Source organism: Lates calcarifer, linkage group LG16_LG22, assembly GCF_001640805.2.
Source record: "Lates calcarifer isolate ASB-BC8 linkage group LG16_LG22, TLL_Latcal_v3, whole genome shotgun sequence".
NCBI lineage: Eukaryota > Metazoa > Chordata > Actinopteri > Centropomidae > Lates > Lates calcarifer.
The window spans coordinates 19841096-19862439 of record NC_066848.1 but is presented as its reverse complement, the minus strand read 5'-3'; the positions used below and the strand labels follow the sequence as shown (position 1 = coordinate 19862439).

Below are 21344 nucleotides of genomic sequence, written 5' to 3'. Positions count from 1 at the left end.
TTCATTTGTCTGTGTTATCGTTAACCTTCTAAATTAGAGACATTTTTGTCTCGTCCTGAAGACAGTGAGTGTGTGTGTGTATGTGTGTGTCTCACCCTGGCCTGACTGATCATCTGTTGCTCAGAGTCTTTCTGGATGATGGCTTTCTTCACCACCGTTGACAGAATGAAGGGAAACTGACAGAAGGAAAATCTGAGAGATGACAAGAAGAAATATGAAAAGTTAATCAACCTGAAAAGGTATTTCTTTAATGTGTTTTGCTACCGTCAGTTACAAAAATATATTTTCTTTAAAGTCAGCAGAACAAAACGACTTTGTTCCTGACCAACTCTCAAGTGTTTTTGAAATTATATGCTTAACCCAAATGAGCAGGTTCTGAAAATCCACACCCTCCAAGCCCATAATGAGCTGAATCCCCCCACCACAGCAGCCAGGAACTTTTCAGGCCGATCGTTTGAACTCTAAACTCTGGATCCATTTCCTTTATCAGACGTTAACGAGCTGTGACGCAGCGTGAAAGAGACTTCACGGCTCTTGACAGGGTTTCCACGGTTCTGGAGCAGACTGCAGCTGTGGGAACGTTACCTCGTCTCTGTTCGGGAGGAGATACTCAGCCTGACTTCAGGAATCTTCAGACGGCTTTAACCTCACTCTCAGTCATGGGTAAGTGCTTAGTCAAACTAATGTGTTATAACATCTGTTAGCATTAGGTCACTAGTCACTGTCCGCTCCACTGTTCCATCATGTATTATCCATTCACAAGGAGTGACTACAGACAAACTTCTTATTGTCTCAACTAATATGAACATTTTGTCGTGATAACATTTGATTGAAATAAAGAACAAAGATTGAATGCTTAGTATGTTTCAGATGTGTCACATTGGGAACTGATGGTCATTTTGATGTATTTTAGAACTTGCTGTTTGGAATGTTATTATCCTGCAGGTGTTTGCCAGCTTTTGTCAAAGTTGTGAGAGTTACTTCTGAAGCTCTCTGACTGGACGAATCTCTCTGAAAGGCTCTCTGGGACTTGCTCATAAAGTTTTTTATGGATGCAGTCTCAAACTTGCCCAAATGGTTCTTTTTTCTGAAATTAACTGAAACCTAACTTTGTTCACAAGTGGAAAAAAATAACTTGCCAACAACAACAACAACTGTTCAGCCAAAAATCAAACAATATTTTCATCAATGAGGCATTCTAGACACACTCATTTTAGTAAAAGTCAATTGGAAAAGCCAATCAGCTTAATGGTTATACTGTACATAAAAAGAGATGGACAATTATCTGACCTATTTGAGTTGCCATAGTTCTGCCAGGTCCTGTACTCCTCCATGAAGTCTATGTGCTCAAGAGTGATGTTGTAAAAGTCAGTGAAAGGCATGATGGGAGGAGAAGAGACGCTGTTGGCTGCATCTGAGGGGAGGAAAGGAAGAGGGAAAGTCAAATAAAACATTTAAAACATTTGTGTCATTGTACTACACTGTTAAAGGGATATGTGTTTGGGTGTGTGTGAGAGAAACTCACTGAACAGGCTGAGAACTTTGGTAGCAGAGGGAATCCACCAGGAGCACTTGGCCAGAGGAGGAAGTTCATCTGGTTCTGCAGGAAACAGGCGGGTGGAGATGAACTGCAGGAGGCGCTCCACCAACTGCCTGAAACGCCTTGCCGACAGCCTGATGCGCGCACACACACACACACACACACACACACACACATACATATGAAGTTAACACTGGTTCACCTCAGCAGCTTGGCAGAGTGAAAACTGTACATACCCTGAAATATACATCTGCACAAAAATAGACACTTGCACTCCAAGAGAGGAAAAAATAGCAGCGTTGGATGCAGAAATGGTTTGAACAGAACTTAACAGAACTTGTAATTTAAAGCAGCCCGCATTTAAATCACCACCATAAACACCATGGATTCTTCAGGTTTTCTCATTCAGGCAAAGAGTTCGGAAGCTGGCTTACATTTGTACTTGTAGGCTGCGTGTCAAGTTTTAAAAGCTACAAGAGTTGATAAACTCGTCCAGAAGTGGATAATGTTTTTGAAAATATACTGTAGGAATAACATAATAAATTATCATGGAGACACAGTAGCAGAGTTACAACACAGATTAGTATATATCAGCCTGAAACTAGAATTACCGACTTGTGGTTGTATGCCTCCGCCAACCAGTCCAGTTGCAGTTAATAAGTGTGTGATTTCTTGAGTTATGGGCAAAAATATGTTTTGTGCGATCACGGTGACATTTGACCTTTGACCAACCAAATTCTAGTCACTTTTGTCCAAGTGAATGTTTGTGTCAAATTTGAAGAAATTCTCTCAAGGCATTCCTGAGAAATCGTATTCACCAGGCCAAAACTCTAGCTAAGAACATTTTTTGTGAGGTCACAGTGACCTTGAACTTTGACCTTTAACCACTAAATTCTGATAATTTCTTCCTTGTCCAAGTGAATGTTTGTGCCAGATGTAATGAGATTCTCTCTGAGTGTTCCTGCCATATCGCGTTCGCACTAAAGTGAGGTCACAGTGAACTTAACCTCTGACCTTCCAGCACTAAAATCTGACTAGTTCATCTTTGACTCCAAGTAAACGCTTGTACCAAATTAGAAGAAATTCCCTCAAGGCGTTACTGACATATTGCGGTCACAAGAATGGGACAGATGGAGGGCTTATATTGTGTTATAGATTAAGTATCTGTTGACCTTGTTAGCATTTGCTTTTACCTAAAAACACACAATAGTTTAGAGTCTCTTTCTTTTGATCCTCCAGTGAAAGCATAAATTAAGAGCAGCATGACACAGCAGCAGACAAGAAACATGGTTAGATCAGAATATATCGTCTTCTTAATTGCACGGCTGCATATCATTTGAGTCCCAGTGCCAATAAAATACCTAAATTCAATTTTAGTACAGATACAGAATTTTAGTACACTTATTCTCCCCAGCTTTATTTAGAGCAATGCATGCATGGGCTGTAGCATGTATTAGTATAAGGATTCAAAACTTTGATACTTGCCACACAGTCCAATTGCCAGTGGATACTAAGGTACTACAGATATTTATGTAAATGAAAACCTGTATTTCTGCCTCCTCCTCCTCAGATTAGAGAGGGAAAGCAATGATGAAGATGAAAAACAAGTTGGTCGGTAAAACAAATAGAACTGCTGCAATCTCTTGGTATTTGGGGTTTGTGTCATATAACACACAGAGAAACATAAGAGATCTCAAAGCTGTGTGTGATATTTGCATAGAGAAAGTGAGTCATAGCAAAATATTTCCAGACAGAGATGGAAATTCTTCAAATTTACGTTCTCATCTCACAATCAATCAGTTGCTGACCCTGCTGCAAGGATGAGATGGACAAGAACTGATCCGCCTACACACTCAAAAGTTATTTACAGAGCTCCAAATCGCAAATTTCTCCCTGACGGCTTCACAATCTGTTCAGCCTACAAAAGTAAATCCACAGACCCAGTTCAAAAGAGGAAAAACACTGCATCAATACCCATATGAAGATAAAAAATGAACTCTGCTGCAAAAGGGCCTGATTCACTTGTTAAGTTCTGTTACAAGTTCTGTGTGAAGAACAAAACAGACAATAACAAAGAGAGAAAGCTGTGGCAACCTGGTGAAAACAAACAGTTGCGAAATGTAGAAATCAGTGAACGGATCACGCACAAACACACAAACTCTCTCTCAGACTTACTTCTTGAGCCAGTGAACCAGGAAGTGGTGATCAGCCTCAGACAAAGCTGCGATCTGCCTCAGCAGGTGAGCGTAGATCACATAAGTGCTGGTGCTTGAATACTGGGGGTTCTATGCAAACACACACATACACACAGCAGAATAAGTCATGTTGTGACACAGACAGCCTCTCACATATTTTGTCTAGAAACATCTCATTTTAGAAGATCCATTTCCTGAAAGGGGACACATGCAGATGATGTCTATGGAGCACAGCTCAGAATTTTTAAATGATCCTCTCCATTTCTGTTTCGCATTGTTGGACAAAAAGTGTTGATACCACTCTCAAAAACAGATTTTAAAAAAGTAATCCTGGTTTTTCACAATTTGGATCTTATTTTCTTTTACTTATTTGTTTGTGTGTTTGTTTTGGTCCATCACTTGAACCAGTAATCACATTTCACTCTCCAAGTTAACTCCTTCAATCCAGCAATGTGGCAATGTCACTATAAGATGTATGGTGGTATGAAAAAAACACTCAAACAATCAACAAAATAAAGTATTTCAAAAAAGTATTAAAACAAATCAGATCTCATTAAGGGAAGATTATAGTGTTTTAACTGAAAGAAAAGATGGACCAAAATTCCAAAATTGTTCTTGAAATGTTCAATTTTCCTTTATGGACATGCTCAACACACAGGGTAGGCCATCAGCTTGTCAAATTGATAACGCCACCACCTGGTTAGCAACTAGAGTTATACTGCAGGGAGAGGATTTGTAATTTTTTTCAAGTGAAAAGACAACTTCATTTCTCATCCATGAATACTGTGGAGCCTGGCTGGATGACTGAAGCTGCTTTTAAAGTTGTTTTTCTTCTATTTTTTCTTAAAAAACATGACTCACTTTGACTTTGAGAACATGAAGTTCTGTCTGTTAGACTGATGTTTGGATACAATAAAAATAATAACAAATGACATAATGAGTGAGATAATCCCAGAGAGCTCCATTCAGTCTCTACAGGGTTTTAACAGAGACAGAGAGAGAGAGAGAGATGGGCTGAATGTGTAGCTAGCAGAACCTATAAAGGAGGGAGAGTCGTCATCAGACAGGAAACCAGCAGTCCTCAACTCCAACATGACCTCACCCAGTCCCAGCCTGTGTGTGTGTATGTGTGTGTGTGTGTGTGTGTGTGTGTGTGTGTGTGTGTGTGTGTGTGTGTGTGTGTGTGTGTGTGTGTGTGCGGTTGTGTTCTCCTGAGAGTTGGAAGACGAAGCGAGTCCTCAAAGTAAAATGGGACAAAATCAGGCGTGTGTGTGTGTGTGTGTGTGTGGTGTGTGTGTGTGTGTGTGTGTGTGTATGTGTTGATGGAGCATGGAACCACAGTGGAACTACTGTAGATTCCTGTCTTTATCTGATTCTAATTCTCAAAACCATATATGGAAATCAGACTGGAGAGAAGAGGAAAGAGAAAGAGAGAGGGAAGAGAGGAAGAGAGAGAGAGAAAGAGAGATCAGAAATAGGATCAAAGAAGGATCAAAGATAGGAACCCACAAAGAGAAAAAGACAGAAGTTGGGGGTGAAATAAGAAAAAGAGAGAGAGAGGTATGGGGGAAAGATTGCTGATGATAAAAAAGGAGAGGAGAAGAAGAAAAGGTGTTGGAGAAAAAAGGACAGCATGAAAAAGGGTTGTCTCTTATTACTGTAAATACCATCAAAATCAGTTCACCCAAGTATGAATGGGGGAATTTCTGTTTGTCTGTCTTTTGATTTTCTCGACAACTATATAACCAATGGACTTCAAACGCTGCTGGTGTATTGCTGATGACCTGAGGTTTTTGGATAAGCGGCTCTCGAGAAAGCTTCAAATGTCGTATTTCTACATGTCACTTGACATTAAGAAGAAGGCGGAACTATGGTGGGAGGACAGGGCAGCACCCGGACATTTTATAACATGCACATACCAGGGTTTTCTTAAAGGCAGAATTAAGCAGCGACAGCCCAAAAAGATCCATGCTTTCATTGTGTAACACTGTATTTACTGTCCCTTTCGCAAGCAAACCAAGTCTTTTCAGTGCATGGTTCTGAGGGTTCAAGCAGTCAGCCTAATGACAGGCACATTTTGAATGGAGCACTGCACTATTGCATTATTGCATAAGACACTATATGGGGTTTAAGAGTTACTGTAGGGCATTATGAAACACTATGGGACACTAATGGACACTATAAGACACACTATTAGGACATCTGATGAAACAGTATGTACAGGACACTAAACATATTGTATAAAAAAGAATAATAAATGATCACAGAAAATGTGTGCTTATTATCTGTTAAATGGTCATTCAGGACACCTGAAACCACTACATTAAATTAGTCCACAGTGTGCAGGGCATTAAAACTGATTGCAAACACACTCAAAAGAAAGATAATAAGCTTGTCAACTGGCAAGTGTCCATAGACCAGATAGAGTAGAACAGTCAACACCAATGCCTGTACCTTGTCCATTATTTTCATATAACAGAACACCTTGGACTGACTTTACTTTGTCTCAAAGTTTTCAAGTCTCACCTGAACCAGAATGAAATAAGCCCGCAGGTCATCTTTTGTCCGAGGCCTGAGAACAGAACACACAAAACCAAAACCTGTCAGTCATATCAGACATTCACTGCTACAAAACACAGTCGAGTTAGGCTAGCTCTGTATTTGTGCTATCTTGAGTTTTAAAGACCAAGAAAAATCAGATGAAACTGCTTCTCATCTAGCAAGTTAATTCCCTAAGACACTGGAGAGTACCTCTACGACTGTTCTATTGCATCAACCTGCTTCGCAACCATATCCATCTTCATAAGTTTGACTGATCAAATCATCTGAATTGTGTTTGCATTGTTTGGAAATGGTTTACAGAAGCAACAAAGGTCTTCTCACCCTTTCCACTCCCTCAGCAAGCTGTTGATGATCCCTTTCAACACTGACTTCTGGATGTCCTGAGGCTAAGCACACACACACACACACACACACACAAACATACACACACACACACACACACACACAAAAACACGTTTAATGTCCAAAACAGAAAGAATCATCAGAAGGTTGAATCAACAGACCTGAATGTCAGAGACCCACAGGGAGAAATTAAAACACTGGTCACCACATTTCTCTAACTTTTACATCAAAGGTCACTTAAAACAGAAGTGTTTACAAGTACAGCCTGGAGCATTATACAGCAGCTCATCAAGTCAGCAAGTATGTTAAGTTTTACAGAATGTACGCAAACTTAAATAGAGGCTATAAACTCAGTTATAGACTTGATGTCATGATGAATTACATTGCTCTTTGTTGCCTGACGCTGGTGGTTCAAATTGACACCTTTTGTATGTGTGTGTTTGTAGGTGCCCTCTCGCTGTGTACACTTACTGTGCTGAGCAGTGCGTCATAAACAGTGTTGACAAACTTGGCGTTGACTCCTGAGTCGTCTATGGTGTTAAACGATCCGTTTGCCTCTCGCTGGGAAAGGAGGGAGCCATGAGGGAACACAATGAGGAAAGAAAGGGAAGGAGAGGCCATGAGAAAAAAGGAGGAAAACAGCAGAGAGAGGAAAAAAAATGCTTTCCCATCGTAAAACAGTTATGGCGTCTGGTGAAATTTTAACAGCACCCAAAACAGTTTTCTCACAACAGGCATTCTGCTGAGAGCCAGACAGTGTACTCTGTGTGTGTGTGGGTGTTTGTGTTTATGTATTCTACCTTGAAGGCAGCGTTGATTTCAATGAAGGAGTCGAAGGTGGTCAGGTAAAACTCTCGGACCTCCCTCCAGTCACCTGATTGGACGGCACGCTCCATATCCTCCCTGGCAACACAAACACACACACACACACAATGCTCAAAACACAAACCAGGCTTGGCTCAGAACTTAATGTTTGTTTTAGTTGCTTTGGTGCGGCAAAAAAGTGAGCTGGGTTTGATTTTCCGGATTTTTTAGCTGAACAGAACTAATAACAGTTTTAATGTTTTTGGGTCCCAGTTTGGGGGACTGGCGACTCACTGAAACTCCTTGGTGGTCTTGGTACGCAGGGGGATGATGGGATCGGAGGGGAACGGAGCTTTGACCTCTGGAGGGAGAGTGTCGATGGAGAGGCGCTGCTTCTGACGAACATCACTACAGATCGGAGGCAGCTCTCTCCCTGGAAGAGAAAGACAATAAACCATTTATTACTAACTATAATCATCTGTTCAGAAAAAAAGTAAAAAAAAACTTCTTTACATAAATGTTGAGCCCACATCCTCTTTCTTACCAAACCTGTCTCTTGACCATCAGAGTAACTATATGAGATCTTGCAGAGCTATAGCGGCTCTCACACAGAGAATAATTATGTCATGTTCAGGGCAGCATGATTAATCATATTAAAAACGTTGCTGAATAACATAATAACAACATTCATTAGGGGCATCAATGTATCAGAACAAGCACCCCGACTTTCTTCCTCAACAAATGACAATGTAGGGTTACACCACGTGATGCAGAGCAGCAGAAACCAGCAGTAAGGAGGATAAACCCAGTGAGAGCGAGTGAGAGACAATGGTGAATGACAGTGTTACATGAAAAAGTCGCACAGAAAAGTGCTTTCAAAGGTTGTGCAAATAAGAAAGGACAAGAGACTGAAGGTGATTGGATTTATGTTCTGTGTCAGATTCATGAGGCTGTTGAATTTCAACTAAAAAGTAGTGTTCTCTTTCTGTTGTCCAAACTTGACATGCTAATCCTGTATCAGACAACAGCATCTTTTTTTGTTGCATTTCCTCCTGTATCAGGTAAAGTGCTCACCTGGTGGTGTGTGTACCACATATCATGGCTGAGTCCTTACTGCAGCAGCCCTGGTTCAAATCCAGCTGACCCTTTGGTACAATGTTGTCCCCCCTCTCTCTCCCGTGCAGAATCCTGATCTCAATTCCAAGCAAGGAAATCCTGATTCTCATTTTGTCCAGACTCACGCAGCTCTAAGTTCAGATTCTGTATATTAATCAGAGGCTTTTTCATTAAATGTTCATAATCTATTTGGTTTTAAGTTCATAATCAATCAAGGCTGGATTTCCAGAGGTTAAAATCACACTGCCAGGGTCACACTGGATTGTGAAATGTTCTTGTCTTGACTCTTGTGCAGAAAAATAACTTTTTGTACAATCAGGAAAGTATATTTTAGGATCCAAACAAGATTTAAACCCAAAACTTCTCTGTTGCCAAACCCGATTCATAAGCAGCATACAGCAAGCTATGAGAGCTTTCTGATGTACATCAGCTTATAGATATAAATGTAAATAAAGATATACAGTTCAGATGAGAACTTCAACTGGATCAAAATGTTCATAATCATCAAAATCATGATAATAATCAAAGACGTCTGATTTCGTTTTAACTTTCTAAATGTTATTTTAGTCTGTTGACTGCAATTTGTGGCTGTATATTTTGTGATTTTGCCAGTGACAACATGTTTCACCCTGACCACAGTTATGGAGAATGAATAACGATTTATAAATTAATCAAACAATTAAAGATGTCAGCGCTTTGATAGAAACATTAAACTGCGGAGGACTGCCAATAGCAGATGTGTAGTTCAAAAGAGCTTTAAATGCAGATGTGATTAAGCAAAGAAAGGGGAAAAAAAGAGTACTGCAATCAAGACAGAGATGGGAACTGGTTTTATTGTTTCTTTCTGGAAACATGTAAGAGGTGCAGCGAATATGCAGCAAGACAAAGGGAGAAAGGAGGACAGACAGCAAAAGAGAGTCTGACTGAGAAAGAGATGTCGCTGATGATGTTGCTACAAACACAAATGCACAATCAGTACCTGTAACCCCAATCAGTGTGTAATCACAGAGGCAAGGCTGCACTACATGACTACAATTCCCCGTGATGCAGAAACACACACACAGTTGCTCAGAAACACACACATGGACATGTTCACCCATCCTCCCACACTTTTGACCATCTATCCATTCTGTTTATAATTAGCCTCCTATTGTCTCTGTCACCAGAGCAACAATAGTCACCGGCAGCAGGCCAGTCCAGGTGCATTGTAGATGCTCATTCTGGAGGCGTGGGCAGATTGTACAAGCAGGAGATAAAAGCGACACAAATACAGAGGCGGACAGATGGATAAATGGCAGCGTGACCAGGTGTTACATCACAGAATCCAAATGTTATTTTCTCTGAGGCAGAGCAGCCAAAGATGTAATGTTCATCCCGAATGTGGCGCTAGAGAAAACATCATGGGGCCATTAAAATTAAAAGACATCATCCTCTGGGGAGCAGGAATGTGTGCAGGAAATTTTGATTTGTGTAAATATGTGGGTAGAAATACTGGCCTGATAGTGGCACTAGAGGAAAGGTCAAAGGTTCAAATACAGGTGTTTGTATTATTTGCTATTACATTTTTTATCAATACATCAATGTTTTTGATTTACCAATTGTTTCATTGCCTCAATGTGTTTCCATTTATCAATATTTCTTTGTTTTCAGTGAAATCTGGCCATTATCTGACACCTTGTCATGGATCAAAGTGAAATTTCTGTTCAGATAGTACTGCCACAGCAGAGTAACAGTCCAAAATCACTGTGAATCATAAATATTCAGCAATTTTCATAGAAACTTGTAACGTATTAATTAGCTGTTTAGCTTGAAGCATACTGCCACAAACAAAAGGGAGGAAAAAGCCGATCAAAGTAGGATCGAGGAGAAAACAACACTCTTAACCCTCATCCTTCCACCTTTGCACCCATGCCCTCCCTGCTCCTACTTCACTGCTTCTTAATTACCACTGCTTTGTCAGCTTGTGCGTCTCACAATTTAGTCCTGACAGCAACATGCCCTGGTCGTCATGACACCCTTTAATCAGAAGAGTCATTTTAGAGACCTCTGAGGACATTCTCCTCCTCCTCTTCTTTCCTTCATCAAAGTTTACTTCAACAGAGCCTTTGATGTCTTTAGACGAGGGGTAAGAGGACAGCCTTGTTTTCTACTTCAAGTGTCGTCATCTAATGCTGTCCATTAATTCATGATATTGTTCCTGCTGAGGTTTTATGAATGGAACAGTGCTCAAACATCACACTGAAGATGACCATGTACGGTCAACCAGCGTGACAGGAAACGAAAGGAGTTTTTTCTTACAAAATTCAACATGTTCAGGATAAGAAATCCTTTTAATTTGGGAGAATTTCACAGCTAGGGTCACTTATTAAAAGACTGGAGTTTTCCATTTGGGTTGCTTATTAAATAAATAAAAAAACAGCAGGACAGAAAACTCAGCCACACTCTAGCACTGGCACACATATGCTGTTGAGGACACAATCTGCAAGAAGAAAGTGTATTATGATGATTTTATTTTATTTACACCTGGCATTAAAATGCAACTGTATCTGGATACATTATCTGTATAAAGACAAATTCATGTTAATGGAATGTGTAAGCGATGGTGATCAGATCTCAGCCAGGCGTAAAATCCATCCAGCGAGATGAGAGGTCACCTAACTCAACCTCTTTCTGCTACCTGAAGCTGCCCTGCAAAATGTACAAGTCATAACAGTAGCTGGTGAGTCTCCCCTGTCACTGAATAACAGCTCTCCATGGTGTTGCTCCCCTTGAATAGAGATGTGCCATGTTTGTTTACAAGTCTGCCAACCTTGCCTGACTAATTTGCATATTGAGAGCCAATCAATGTGCAGGCAGACTTGAGACAACAAGCAAGCCTAACAATACTAGGTGTAAATGTAGAGACGCATGGATTGGATGTCATTATCCAGATAACACATCCAGATACAGATCATATGTTAATACCAAGTGTAGCACTGAGACTATTCATAATAATATTGTTGTGCCTTAGTGGACTAACTACTTCCTGCTGCAGTGCCCCAGTTTCACTGCTGAGATCAATAAAGTTTAGAATATTTTTCCACAACAAGCTATACTATCATGACAGTGTTTCTAGAAAAGGTATCAGTGTTTTCTGATCCTGAAACGAAACTCACATCAGGTTCTGCACAGAAAATCATATTTGACAATATTAAAAGAAAATACAAACCTCCTGTAATACTTAACAGGTGAAATAGCAAATTGTGGTGATTATCCAACAGGCTGGACGACTGAAACGGGCTTGAGGAATAGTACACTGTCTTATGCGTGAGTGTGTGTGAGTTAAGTGTTTTTACTTTCATATGGTTTTCATTTGGGGCGGAGGTTTGCATAATTATTCTGGCATCAGTAGCCGTGGTGACAAAGCGGGCTGGTGAGCACTCCACTGGGTCTGCGTTCTCACGGCAATCAGAAATAACCTCGCCTTTAACAGGACGCAGCATTCCCTTCAATGTCAAAACACTCTCGAACAGATACACAATATCGCCATCAAGAACTTAAGACATGTTCAGCACCTTGATTGGTCTTCTTTTGCATCTTTTTCTCTGAAACTGTTTCATAACTCATGACTTTGATTTCACTCAATTTCTCCCTCTAATGCGTTATTTATCGTGAGACCTCAGTGAAACTAAATTCAATAAAACATAAGTAAACCCTCATTTTTTGAGTCATTTCCTGTATGAACCTTACAGAGTAGGAAGAATATCCAAACACCTTTCAACACAGAATCTGAAATTATTGTTCACTGATTGATTTCAACTCTTAAATCTACTCCAACCATGAAGATGAAATGGCAGGAAATTGAGAAAAGTAGCTTTAACTGTGAGTCAACCGAGACCTGAATTGCTGCAAATAAAAATGCCTGCAACTCTCTAATTAGAAGTGTAATCCTATGATTTTCGGCACAAGGCGAGATTTTTAAAATGCTCAGTCATCAACTGGAAAACACGACCAGCTTTTCCTCTCCTTCCTGAAAACCTTCCATTCTGGAGACAAGAGTTTGCTGCTCCAACGTCATTGCTAGCAGCTCAACATAAACAGTCTGAACACATACATCAAGCGTACTGTAAACAGAGGAAGTAACACATCATTACATCCTAGACGAGACGGAGACCATGGTGTCTCTGAGTGAACAAAGGCAGTCAGACAGTGAACACAACACACTGACACAAGCTGATGTTTTGGGACTAAAATTAGCTTTGAAGTGAATGTACAAATAATGGACTACATAAAGATCTGAAGATGCTGTAATGTAGCTTGTTGCCCAATATGAGTTAAATTCAACAAAAAAAAAAATGCAACAAGTTACATTGCAAACACACAGCGTATCTGTGTTTCTTATATTCACTGCCATGCTAATCTGTGTGCACAAAATCTCATGGAGTCAGGTTTTTTTTTTCCAAAATACTGGACATGACCTCACCGTGTCTGAGCCCCAGGGTGCTGCTCAGGGTGCCCGTCAAGCCGCCAGCCAAGCCCCGTCCCCCCACGTCCCTCCTCTGGCTCAGTGTGGAGATGAAGGTGCCTAGAGATGGAAACGGCTGCTTGGCTCCTCGCCCCAAACCCTGGCACGGGAAGATGACATCATCACCATGAGGAACAGAGAAGTAGAATTTCTGCTTATATGTATATCTACATATGTATTATATATATGTATTTTGGATGTTGTAGACATCGAAAAGCTTCAACCAGTTTCAGATATTGTTGGTGACTAAGCAGGTAATTACACCAGGGAAAATGAAGCTATCAGTAAAATATACAACTGACAGAAAAGGCATGAATCTCTCAGACTTGTTTGCTCTGAATAACTCTTTCATTCAAATGTAGTTTGAATTTTTTTACAATTTCATTTTGGGTGCAGAGTATTTTCCAGTTAAACAATTGTTTGACAGTAACAATTATGGGCGTAACGATTCTTCAAACCCACAGCTCAATTTTTCAGCCATGGTTCATTTCATACCTTGGCTTTTTGGGGGGAGGGGAGTGGTGGTGGTGGTAGTGGTAACCAAAATGTTCCCACACAACTGACTTAAATGGGCCCGGGGGCTCTGCAGTCTGAGGGATATTATTCATCTTGAGCTAATTAGAGTAGCCATTACTGCAGACATGACCACTCAATCATGAATAGACCAAAACAGTCATGTGACACACACAGTTGGAAGACAGTAAAATAGGTGTAATGTATAATATCAACAAAATATAAGCTTGATCTAACTTTAACCAGAATAATAATGTCAATTACATGTGTAACCATGTTGTTAAATATTGCGTTATCATCTTCTCATATGGCGATACAGTATTATAGATGTCTGTATTGCAGTTTCAGTCCCACTTTCAGAATTAGAACACCCCTTGGTAACAATAAATGAAAAATGTAAACAGAAATGTACTGATGGAATTTACTACACTGTAATTATTTTTTACTTATCTGCAAACAAATGCACCAACAGCTGTGACATATCCAGGATAAGCAAATAATACCAGTAACCTTTTGAATACCACACTAATATGTAAATGTTCCTTATACTTCCTTTTTCCTGAAGTATATCTTATATCAAACACCAAGTAGCTCAAGTACCTAGAAATTTCCCAGTGGCTGACTAAGTAAGCAAACAACTTAAGAAATTCACTAAACTGACTCTCTGCATTCTCAGATGTTGAGGTTTCTCACCAGAATGGGAATTTCTTAAATCAGTCCAGGTTTTCAGCTGCATGAACAGACAGTGACTGAACTGACCTAGTGTTACCACAGTATTTTCTAAATGGTCTGTTATTAACCACCTTCTGGTCCTTTTGAGACAAGTTTTAGGTCTCTGCATACAGCAGAAGAGCCACAAGTGCAAGCAGAATGAGATGTGAAGAGGAGAGGAAGGAGGGATTTAGAAGAGGAGGGAGGAGAAAACGGAAATTACAGGACAAAAAGAAGGAGAGAGAGAGTTAAGTAATGAAGTAAGATGAGGCAAGAAAAAGAGGATATGAGGGTGAAACAAAAAAACAAGAGGGGTAGGATTAGGAGGCGAAAAGAAGGAAGGGAGGAATGGCAAGAGTGAGAGAGTTGACAATAAAGTGAAAGTAAGAGCAGGAAAGGAGGGATAAGAGAGGGAAATGAAAGGAAATTGATGCAGATAAGACAAAATGAAGTTGAGGAATAGAATGGGGAAAGACAAAGAAAAACATTGAGGACGGAGGAAGGAGGGTATTAGAAAGAAGACAGGAAGTGGGGGAAAGAAAAAGAAATTAAAGGATAGATTGAGAGGAGAGAGAGCACAGGAGGACGAGGAGAAGAGGAGGAATGAGAAGTGGAGGGAGATGAGAGATCAACAGATGCACAGCAGCCGCTCCTGACAGCAGCACACACACACCCGCACCCACTCACACACACACACACACACAGAGTTATGTATTCAGGGGGCTACAAAACAGAAGGAGCAGGAAGATGGTTAATCTGCCGTTTAAAATGAATCAGTTTCCACAGAAATGACCCACACAGGAAAAATCAGAACAAAATCTTAGTCTTGGCATCGGCCCACACACATTAACACACACACAGACACACACACACACACACACACTTTTCTACCTTTTCCATATCATTATATCATTTTCTCTCAAACGCAGACAGACAAAACAAAGGACAGTTTGTCTCAGGGGGACTGTTCTCAGATACTTAGTGACAGGTCACGTCTTCAGAGGAGTTGTAACGCAAAATACACACAAACATACACATACAACACACACACACACACACACATGCACGCACGTTCATACGGTCCCTTTGAATAGAAGCTCCACCTCCCTGCGAGAGCGTTAATGAAATACAACAGGTCCTTCACTCAGATCAGATCAAACAGATTTTGATAACCCTGCTTCAACTGCACACAAAACAGAGTGAATACATGAATAGAGAGAGAGGTTTTAGAAACTCAGTCGACTGATCTTGTTAAAAGAAAAATACCTGCAAATTCAACTCGAAATACATCAAGTTCATCTGGATGCCACAGCTAAAAACAATGACAAGTTTTTAAAAAAAAGCAACAATTTCAACTGCAATTACAGTGCAGTGGTCCATTTATTATGACCTACATTTACAAGAAGAAGAAGATTCTTATAATTTTTAATGAAATTTCAAATTGAATCTTAATTTGACTCTATGTGCAGGCGTTAATGACATGGCTCTAGAGGCGACAACATTGGTGGGTCAGTCCGCCACTTCAATCAAGACTGAAATATCTCAACAACTATCTGATGCATTGCCATTACATTTCATGGTCCCCACAGGTTGAATCCTGCTGACTTTGATGATCTCCAGACCTTTCTGGTTTTTACGTAAAATACCTGCACAATTATTGGATTGAATGAAATTTGCTACAGACATTAATGTTCCCCTTAGGATGAACTGTCTTTTCATCCAGCGCCATCATCAGGTCAAAATGTATGTCCTATCAGTTATGTCCAACAGCTTAATCAATACAGTTTGTTTTTATTTTTTTATGCCAGTACTGACAGTTAAAAGTTGAAATAATTTTATGATTATATACTGGCTGGTGTTAATTTTCTTCAACAACTGCAATAACACTTGCAGCCAAAACATATACTTGCCAAAAATTTTTGAAAAATAAACTCTCCAGTGGATTGTTTGGTCCTAAATTAATTCAATTCAGTTCAATTCAGTTTTATTTATATAGCGCCAAATCACACCATAAGTTACCTCAAGGCACTTTCCATATAGAGCAGGTTCTAGACCAGACCGTACTCCTTATATTATTATATTTACAGAGAGAGACCCAACAATTCTGCAGGATGACAACGAGCCCAGAATGACAGCCAGAGTCATAAACAACTATCTTCACAGTTGAGAAGAACAAGGAGTCCTGCAACAGATGGTCTGGCTCCCACAGATCCCTGATCTCAACATCACAGAGTCACTCTGGGATTACATGAAGAGACAGAAGACAATGAAACAGCCTGTATTCACAGAAGAACTTTGGCAAATTCTCCAAGATGCTTGGAACAACCTACCTGCCAAGTACCTTGGTGCAATTGTACCTTGGAGAATTAGTGCTGCTGTAAAAGCAAAGGGCAGTCACAGCAAATACTAATTTGATTTAATTTTTTCTTGTTTACGACTAAATGTTTGCACAGTACCATACCTGAAATGGGCTAATAGGTGATATATTGGTTTGGTCAATTCGTTGCTCAGGCTCCAAAGTATCCATTAATTTGGTGTACAGCCTCACAGACATGGCCGCAGAATTTTAGTCTTATTCATCTGGGGTTGGTTACCTGTGTCATTCTAACACTTAGTGTGCATGTATAATTATACTCAGTGAAGCACTGCTCTCTCCTCACTCTTTCATTATCAACGTCACAGCTTCACCAGCACCGACTGATTGATAGGTGATCTCTGGGAAACGAGGAGCAGAGACACCACAATGATGATCAAGCAACAAAATACAGACTACATCTAAACCAGTGATAACCTGATTGTTACTGAGGAGAAAAAACAATATTTAAGCAATATTTCTCATTGTAGTTTTCCTTGATGAAACAAACGCTGACTGCATCCTGCTTCACATCTGACAACAATTAACAGTTTTAGCAGCAGCTTTTATCTCAGTGAGTCTTGTGATGTCAGTTCTGTCCAACTCTGCTCAGTCATTAAGTCTGAGAGGAAATGCTGTCATCCAGAGAGAAACCACACCAAGAAGAGCTCAACTCTGACTTTCTCTTTCTCACACGCACACACTGTGCTCTGCCACTCCTCTTCTGTCTCAGCAGTTAATCTCTAATCAGATCCTGTAGATTATTGTGGGACTGTGTGTGTTTGTGTCAGTCATGGCTGATGGTAGAAATGTTTTTTCTAAGAATATCTTTGTGGTTGTCTTGTCAACTTCCTAGGGATTTTAACATCTGCCATGCCCAAATGTTTCTTAATGTCTTTGCTTTATCTGTCAAACATTTTGGCTGAAGTTCTTGTCCGGAGTGGCTGTTGATGAATCATCAGACAGGCAGACAGACCTGCAGCTGATGAGCAGGTCTGTGAGAACATGATGATCAGGTATTTACTGAGACCAGCAGTCTGTTCAGAACAGGTCAAATTTGTGTTAAACCCACAGCCATTACATCTCATCAAGTCAGGCTGAGTATGGCTGAGTGTCTGCACATTTGGTCGAGTTCTGGCACCAGAGGACCAGATGTGAGCTGACTCTTGCTCATATGTGGCTGCCAGATTTGACTTGGGTTTGGGTCTGAAGATTTGGGTTGATTTAGGCCGAAAAAAAAAAACAAATAAAATAAAATCAGCTCCCGCTAGCAGAGCTCGGGCCAGCTTTGGGCCAGAGATAGCTCTGAGTAGGTTTGAGCTGGTTTTGGTCCATCATTCATAACAAGTCTGGGATCTGGCAACAACTCGTGACAGATTTAGGCCACTGTTGGTGCCTTTGGCTGCCTGGGTGTGAAAGTGCGACGAGAGAATAACACCATACAGAAGAAATTACAGACAAGGAATAACAGAACCAGACTGAATAAAAGAACAAGACACTAGTCAGGGTAGACTAAAATTTTAAACCCAAACACATTTTTCCACTCAAAGAGGTTTCTTCAGTTTTGCTGGCTAGCTGCTAGTTTAATGCCTTTAAACCCCATAGTCAAGAGATTCAGCGCTAAGACTGTCAAGATTATCTAATGTGATTTTATATATTTGCCACAGGATTACAAGTCATATATCCTAGCAGATAGCTGACTCTACACAGCCCTCACGTTGGACTTGGTGATATCTTCTTATGCTGTTTCATTTATGGATGCATCAGGGAAAACAAGAGGACAGATTATTAGTAAGTCCAAAGAAACATACAATAAGTCAGAAAACTTTACAGGTGCACTGTTTTTGACAATGCAAAAGTCACACTGTGTATGGGTCTTTAAGCCAGAAACTGAACATTTACTGACAGCACCAAATGAGAGCATATATTTTTTAAAGAATGGTGTCCACAGATTTAGAGAATCTATAGCAATAGCGCTAGAATGCTGTTCTGGAGGCTCATGATGTAACAACACCTTACCGAGACACCTGTTGTACCCAAATTTATCAGTTCCCTATTTCATAAATTAAAGAATACTAACACAAAACAACTTTAAGACAAGGACTGAACAGAACAGCTGAAAACTCAAAGGTGTTCAATTGACAGTGAAACAAGCAGTAAATCTGGAACCAGAGCATGTTGTCATTTTTTTGTGCACAATAAAGTCTATTAATCTAATCTAATAGACCATCATCTGAAAACTCTAGAATCTGAGAAATCACATCAAGCAAATTGTTTTAATGAGATTTATGGGATTTATGTAGGTCATATGGTAGCCCCCAGAAAGAGCAGCACTAGTTAAAAACTATCCAGGTAAAAAAAACTTTTCTCTTCAGTGCACACCAGCTGTCTTCAATTCTTCTACTTTGTTTGGTCTGCAATACAATGACAGCCCATGGTCTCTAAAACCTTTTCTATCCAAACTGTGAGCCTGAATTTCCTCAGATCTCACTGAGTTTGAGGGGCCAGGAGACTTCTGAGGAGGAATCAGAGAATCAGTCTCACTGAGGTCCCAAAGAAACGAGCTGCAGAGAGAGAGAATGCATGCAGCCACTTTATGGCATTTCCAGACACAACCAGAGTCGGTCTGAGCTATGACAGACTGTTTATTGGTCAAAACCATCTGATCTGCAAATTCCTGCTCCCTGACACAATGGAGATGACATCAACCAACCAGCCATACAACCCAAAAAGTCTGGTCTATAGTGACACTGAGAACTAAACCGAAAACACACCAACAGAAAGGCCAACAGTCTAAACCCTCAACTCCCTGCTCTGCATTTAAAAACACGATGATTACATCATCGGACACTGCTGGAGAGCTGATGTCAGGAGTCATTATGTAAGACAGGGGCATCACTTTTTCCAAAGAGCAAGGAAACAACACTCTTTTTTAGTTCACTGTCCCTTAACTGTACGTTATCTTATGCATATGATCGGTTTTATTACATGTTTTACATATTAACATGTTATTGTCATTCATGTTTAATGTATTTAGTCACTGGCGTGCATCTTATGTTCAAGTCTGTGTGTTTTCACCTAGCTGCAAGACAGATTTCCCTCTGGAAACAATATAGTTATAACACTGGAAGTTATCAGCAGGATCTGTTGAACATCATGTTGTTGTAGAATGGTTTGGAATCAAGTGAGGGAGTGGCGTTGGGCATTACAAATGTGCATTAAAATGAGATACATGTGCAACTTAGGTGTAGTGCTGAACTATGGCTATATATTTGTATTGTTGTTTAATGTTGTAAAACTGTAAAACAAATTCAATAAATTAAAATTATGGCATCATGAGCTCTTTTTTTTTTCTCAGTGGTGAAATATAAGTATCATTCAAATTTTTATAGTGTGGTCAGGGATACTATCATGTGGTTTTATTCCTTTATTTTATTTTTAATTATTCATGTTTTCTGAAATACTAATTTTCAAAAATGATTTGTTGTTGATTTTTTTTCTATTCTAATTTTGAAAAAGGATCAACATAAGGTTGCCTGTTTTTCTGCAGTTGATCAAATCATTTTGCCTATTTATTTATTTATTTATCTATTTATTTATTTAAATAAATTATTTATTCTGCATCAAAAATATGAAATATATTGAGTCAGGATTCATGTTGTTTAGCACTATTGTTTTCTTTGCCAATATTTAGACTGATAATGCTGTTGTGTAACTCAAGTTCATATGGTGCAGTATGTTTTCTATTTCAAAAACACCTGAACTTGCTCATTGAACTATGCATTTTCAGCACATTTTGGAAAACGAAAGAAAATTATATATCTGTGCAACAAAGAGAGAAATTAGGGTGAAAATCACTTGGCTGGAGAATAAATAAAGAAAAAGTTCAGTTTTCTTACAGCAGGAGGGGAGCCGTTGTAAATTGGTGGAAGCTTCTCTCTTTCCCTCTCAACTCCTGACAGCGCAGAATGTTCTCCATCCATCCTCTCGGTGTGGAAGAGTGGAAAAAGTTGTTGTTTTTTTTTTTTCCCCTGGAAAGACTCAGTCCTCTACAGCCTCTGTGTTTCTGCTCCTCAGAGGGCTGCACATGTTTTTACCAGAGCCAGCTCTGACCCCAAGTTGCCCGTCTGTCTGCTCGGTCTGCCCCGTTATTTCACATAAATCAGGGAGGTTCACATCCTAGAAGTAACGGAGCGAAATCTACCTTCGTCGGACAGGTGGGTTCTCCGTTACGCGCACTGCCTGACGCTTAAACGTCTCCACAAGCTGGACGTAAAGTCTCCAATGGACACCTTAAAGAGCGTGAAGTTGTATTCGTTTTAAAAAAAAGTTTTTAAAACACGTTCAGGATGAGTTTCTATCCGCTTCTTCTTCTCCTCTCTCTGTCCCTCTCTACGTCGTCTGTCGGGGAGGCAGCACAGCTGCGGGCCGGCGCCATGTTTGGAGGAGGAGGAGGAGGCGCCTAGAGAGTAGAGGCGGGAGACGACAGCGTCACTCACTCACACACACACATAGACAGAGAGGGGGAGAAAAAGGAATAACGGGAAACAGGAGCTTTGGATTCATAATAAAGGGTAAAGTGGGAGCCTTAAAAGTAAGAAAGAGCAGTTAAACGTGTTTTAAAAAATAAAATTCCAAACAGACCTCAGACTCCCATATAGAGTAAGTGCAATATGAGAACTCATTAAAGAAAGTAAGGAAGCT

The 21344-nt window shown here is 40.1% G+C and overlaps 1 protein-coding gene across 1 annotated transcript in view; it reads right to left on the bottom strand.

Moving 5' to 3' along the window:
- Window positions 1–21114, bottom strand: part of hectd2 (HECT domain containing 2) — a 46556-nt gene extending 25442 nt beyond the window's left edge. The window contains 11 exon segments of the mRNA XM_018660793.2: window positions 96–192; window positions 1291–1414; window positions 1526–1674; window positions 3716–3825; window positions 6262–6307; window positions 6619–6683; window positions 7111–7200; window positions 7440–7542; window positions 7738–7876; window positions 13022–13163; window positions 20540–21114. Coding sequence (XP_018516309.1) covers window positions 96–192; window positions 1291–1414; window positions 1526–1674; window positions 3716–3825; window positions 6262–6307; window positions 6619–6683; window positions 7111–7200; window positions 7440–7542; window positions 7738–7876; window positions 13022–13163; window positions 20540–20623 — 1149 coding nt within the window. The 5' untranslated portion in view covers window positions 20624–21114.
- Window positions 21115–21344: the final 230 nt, after the last annotated feature.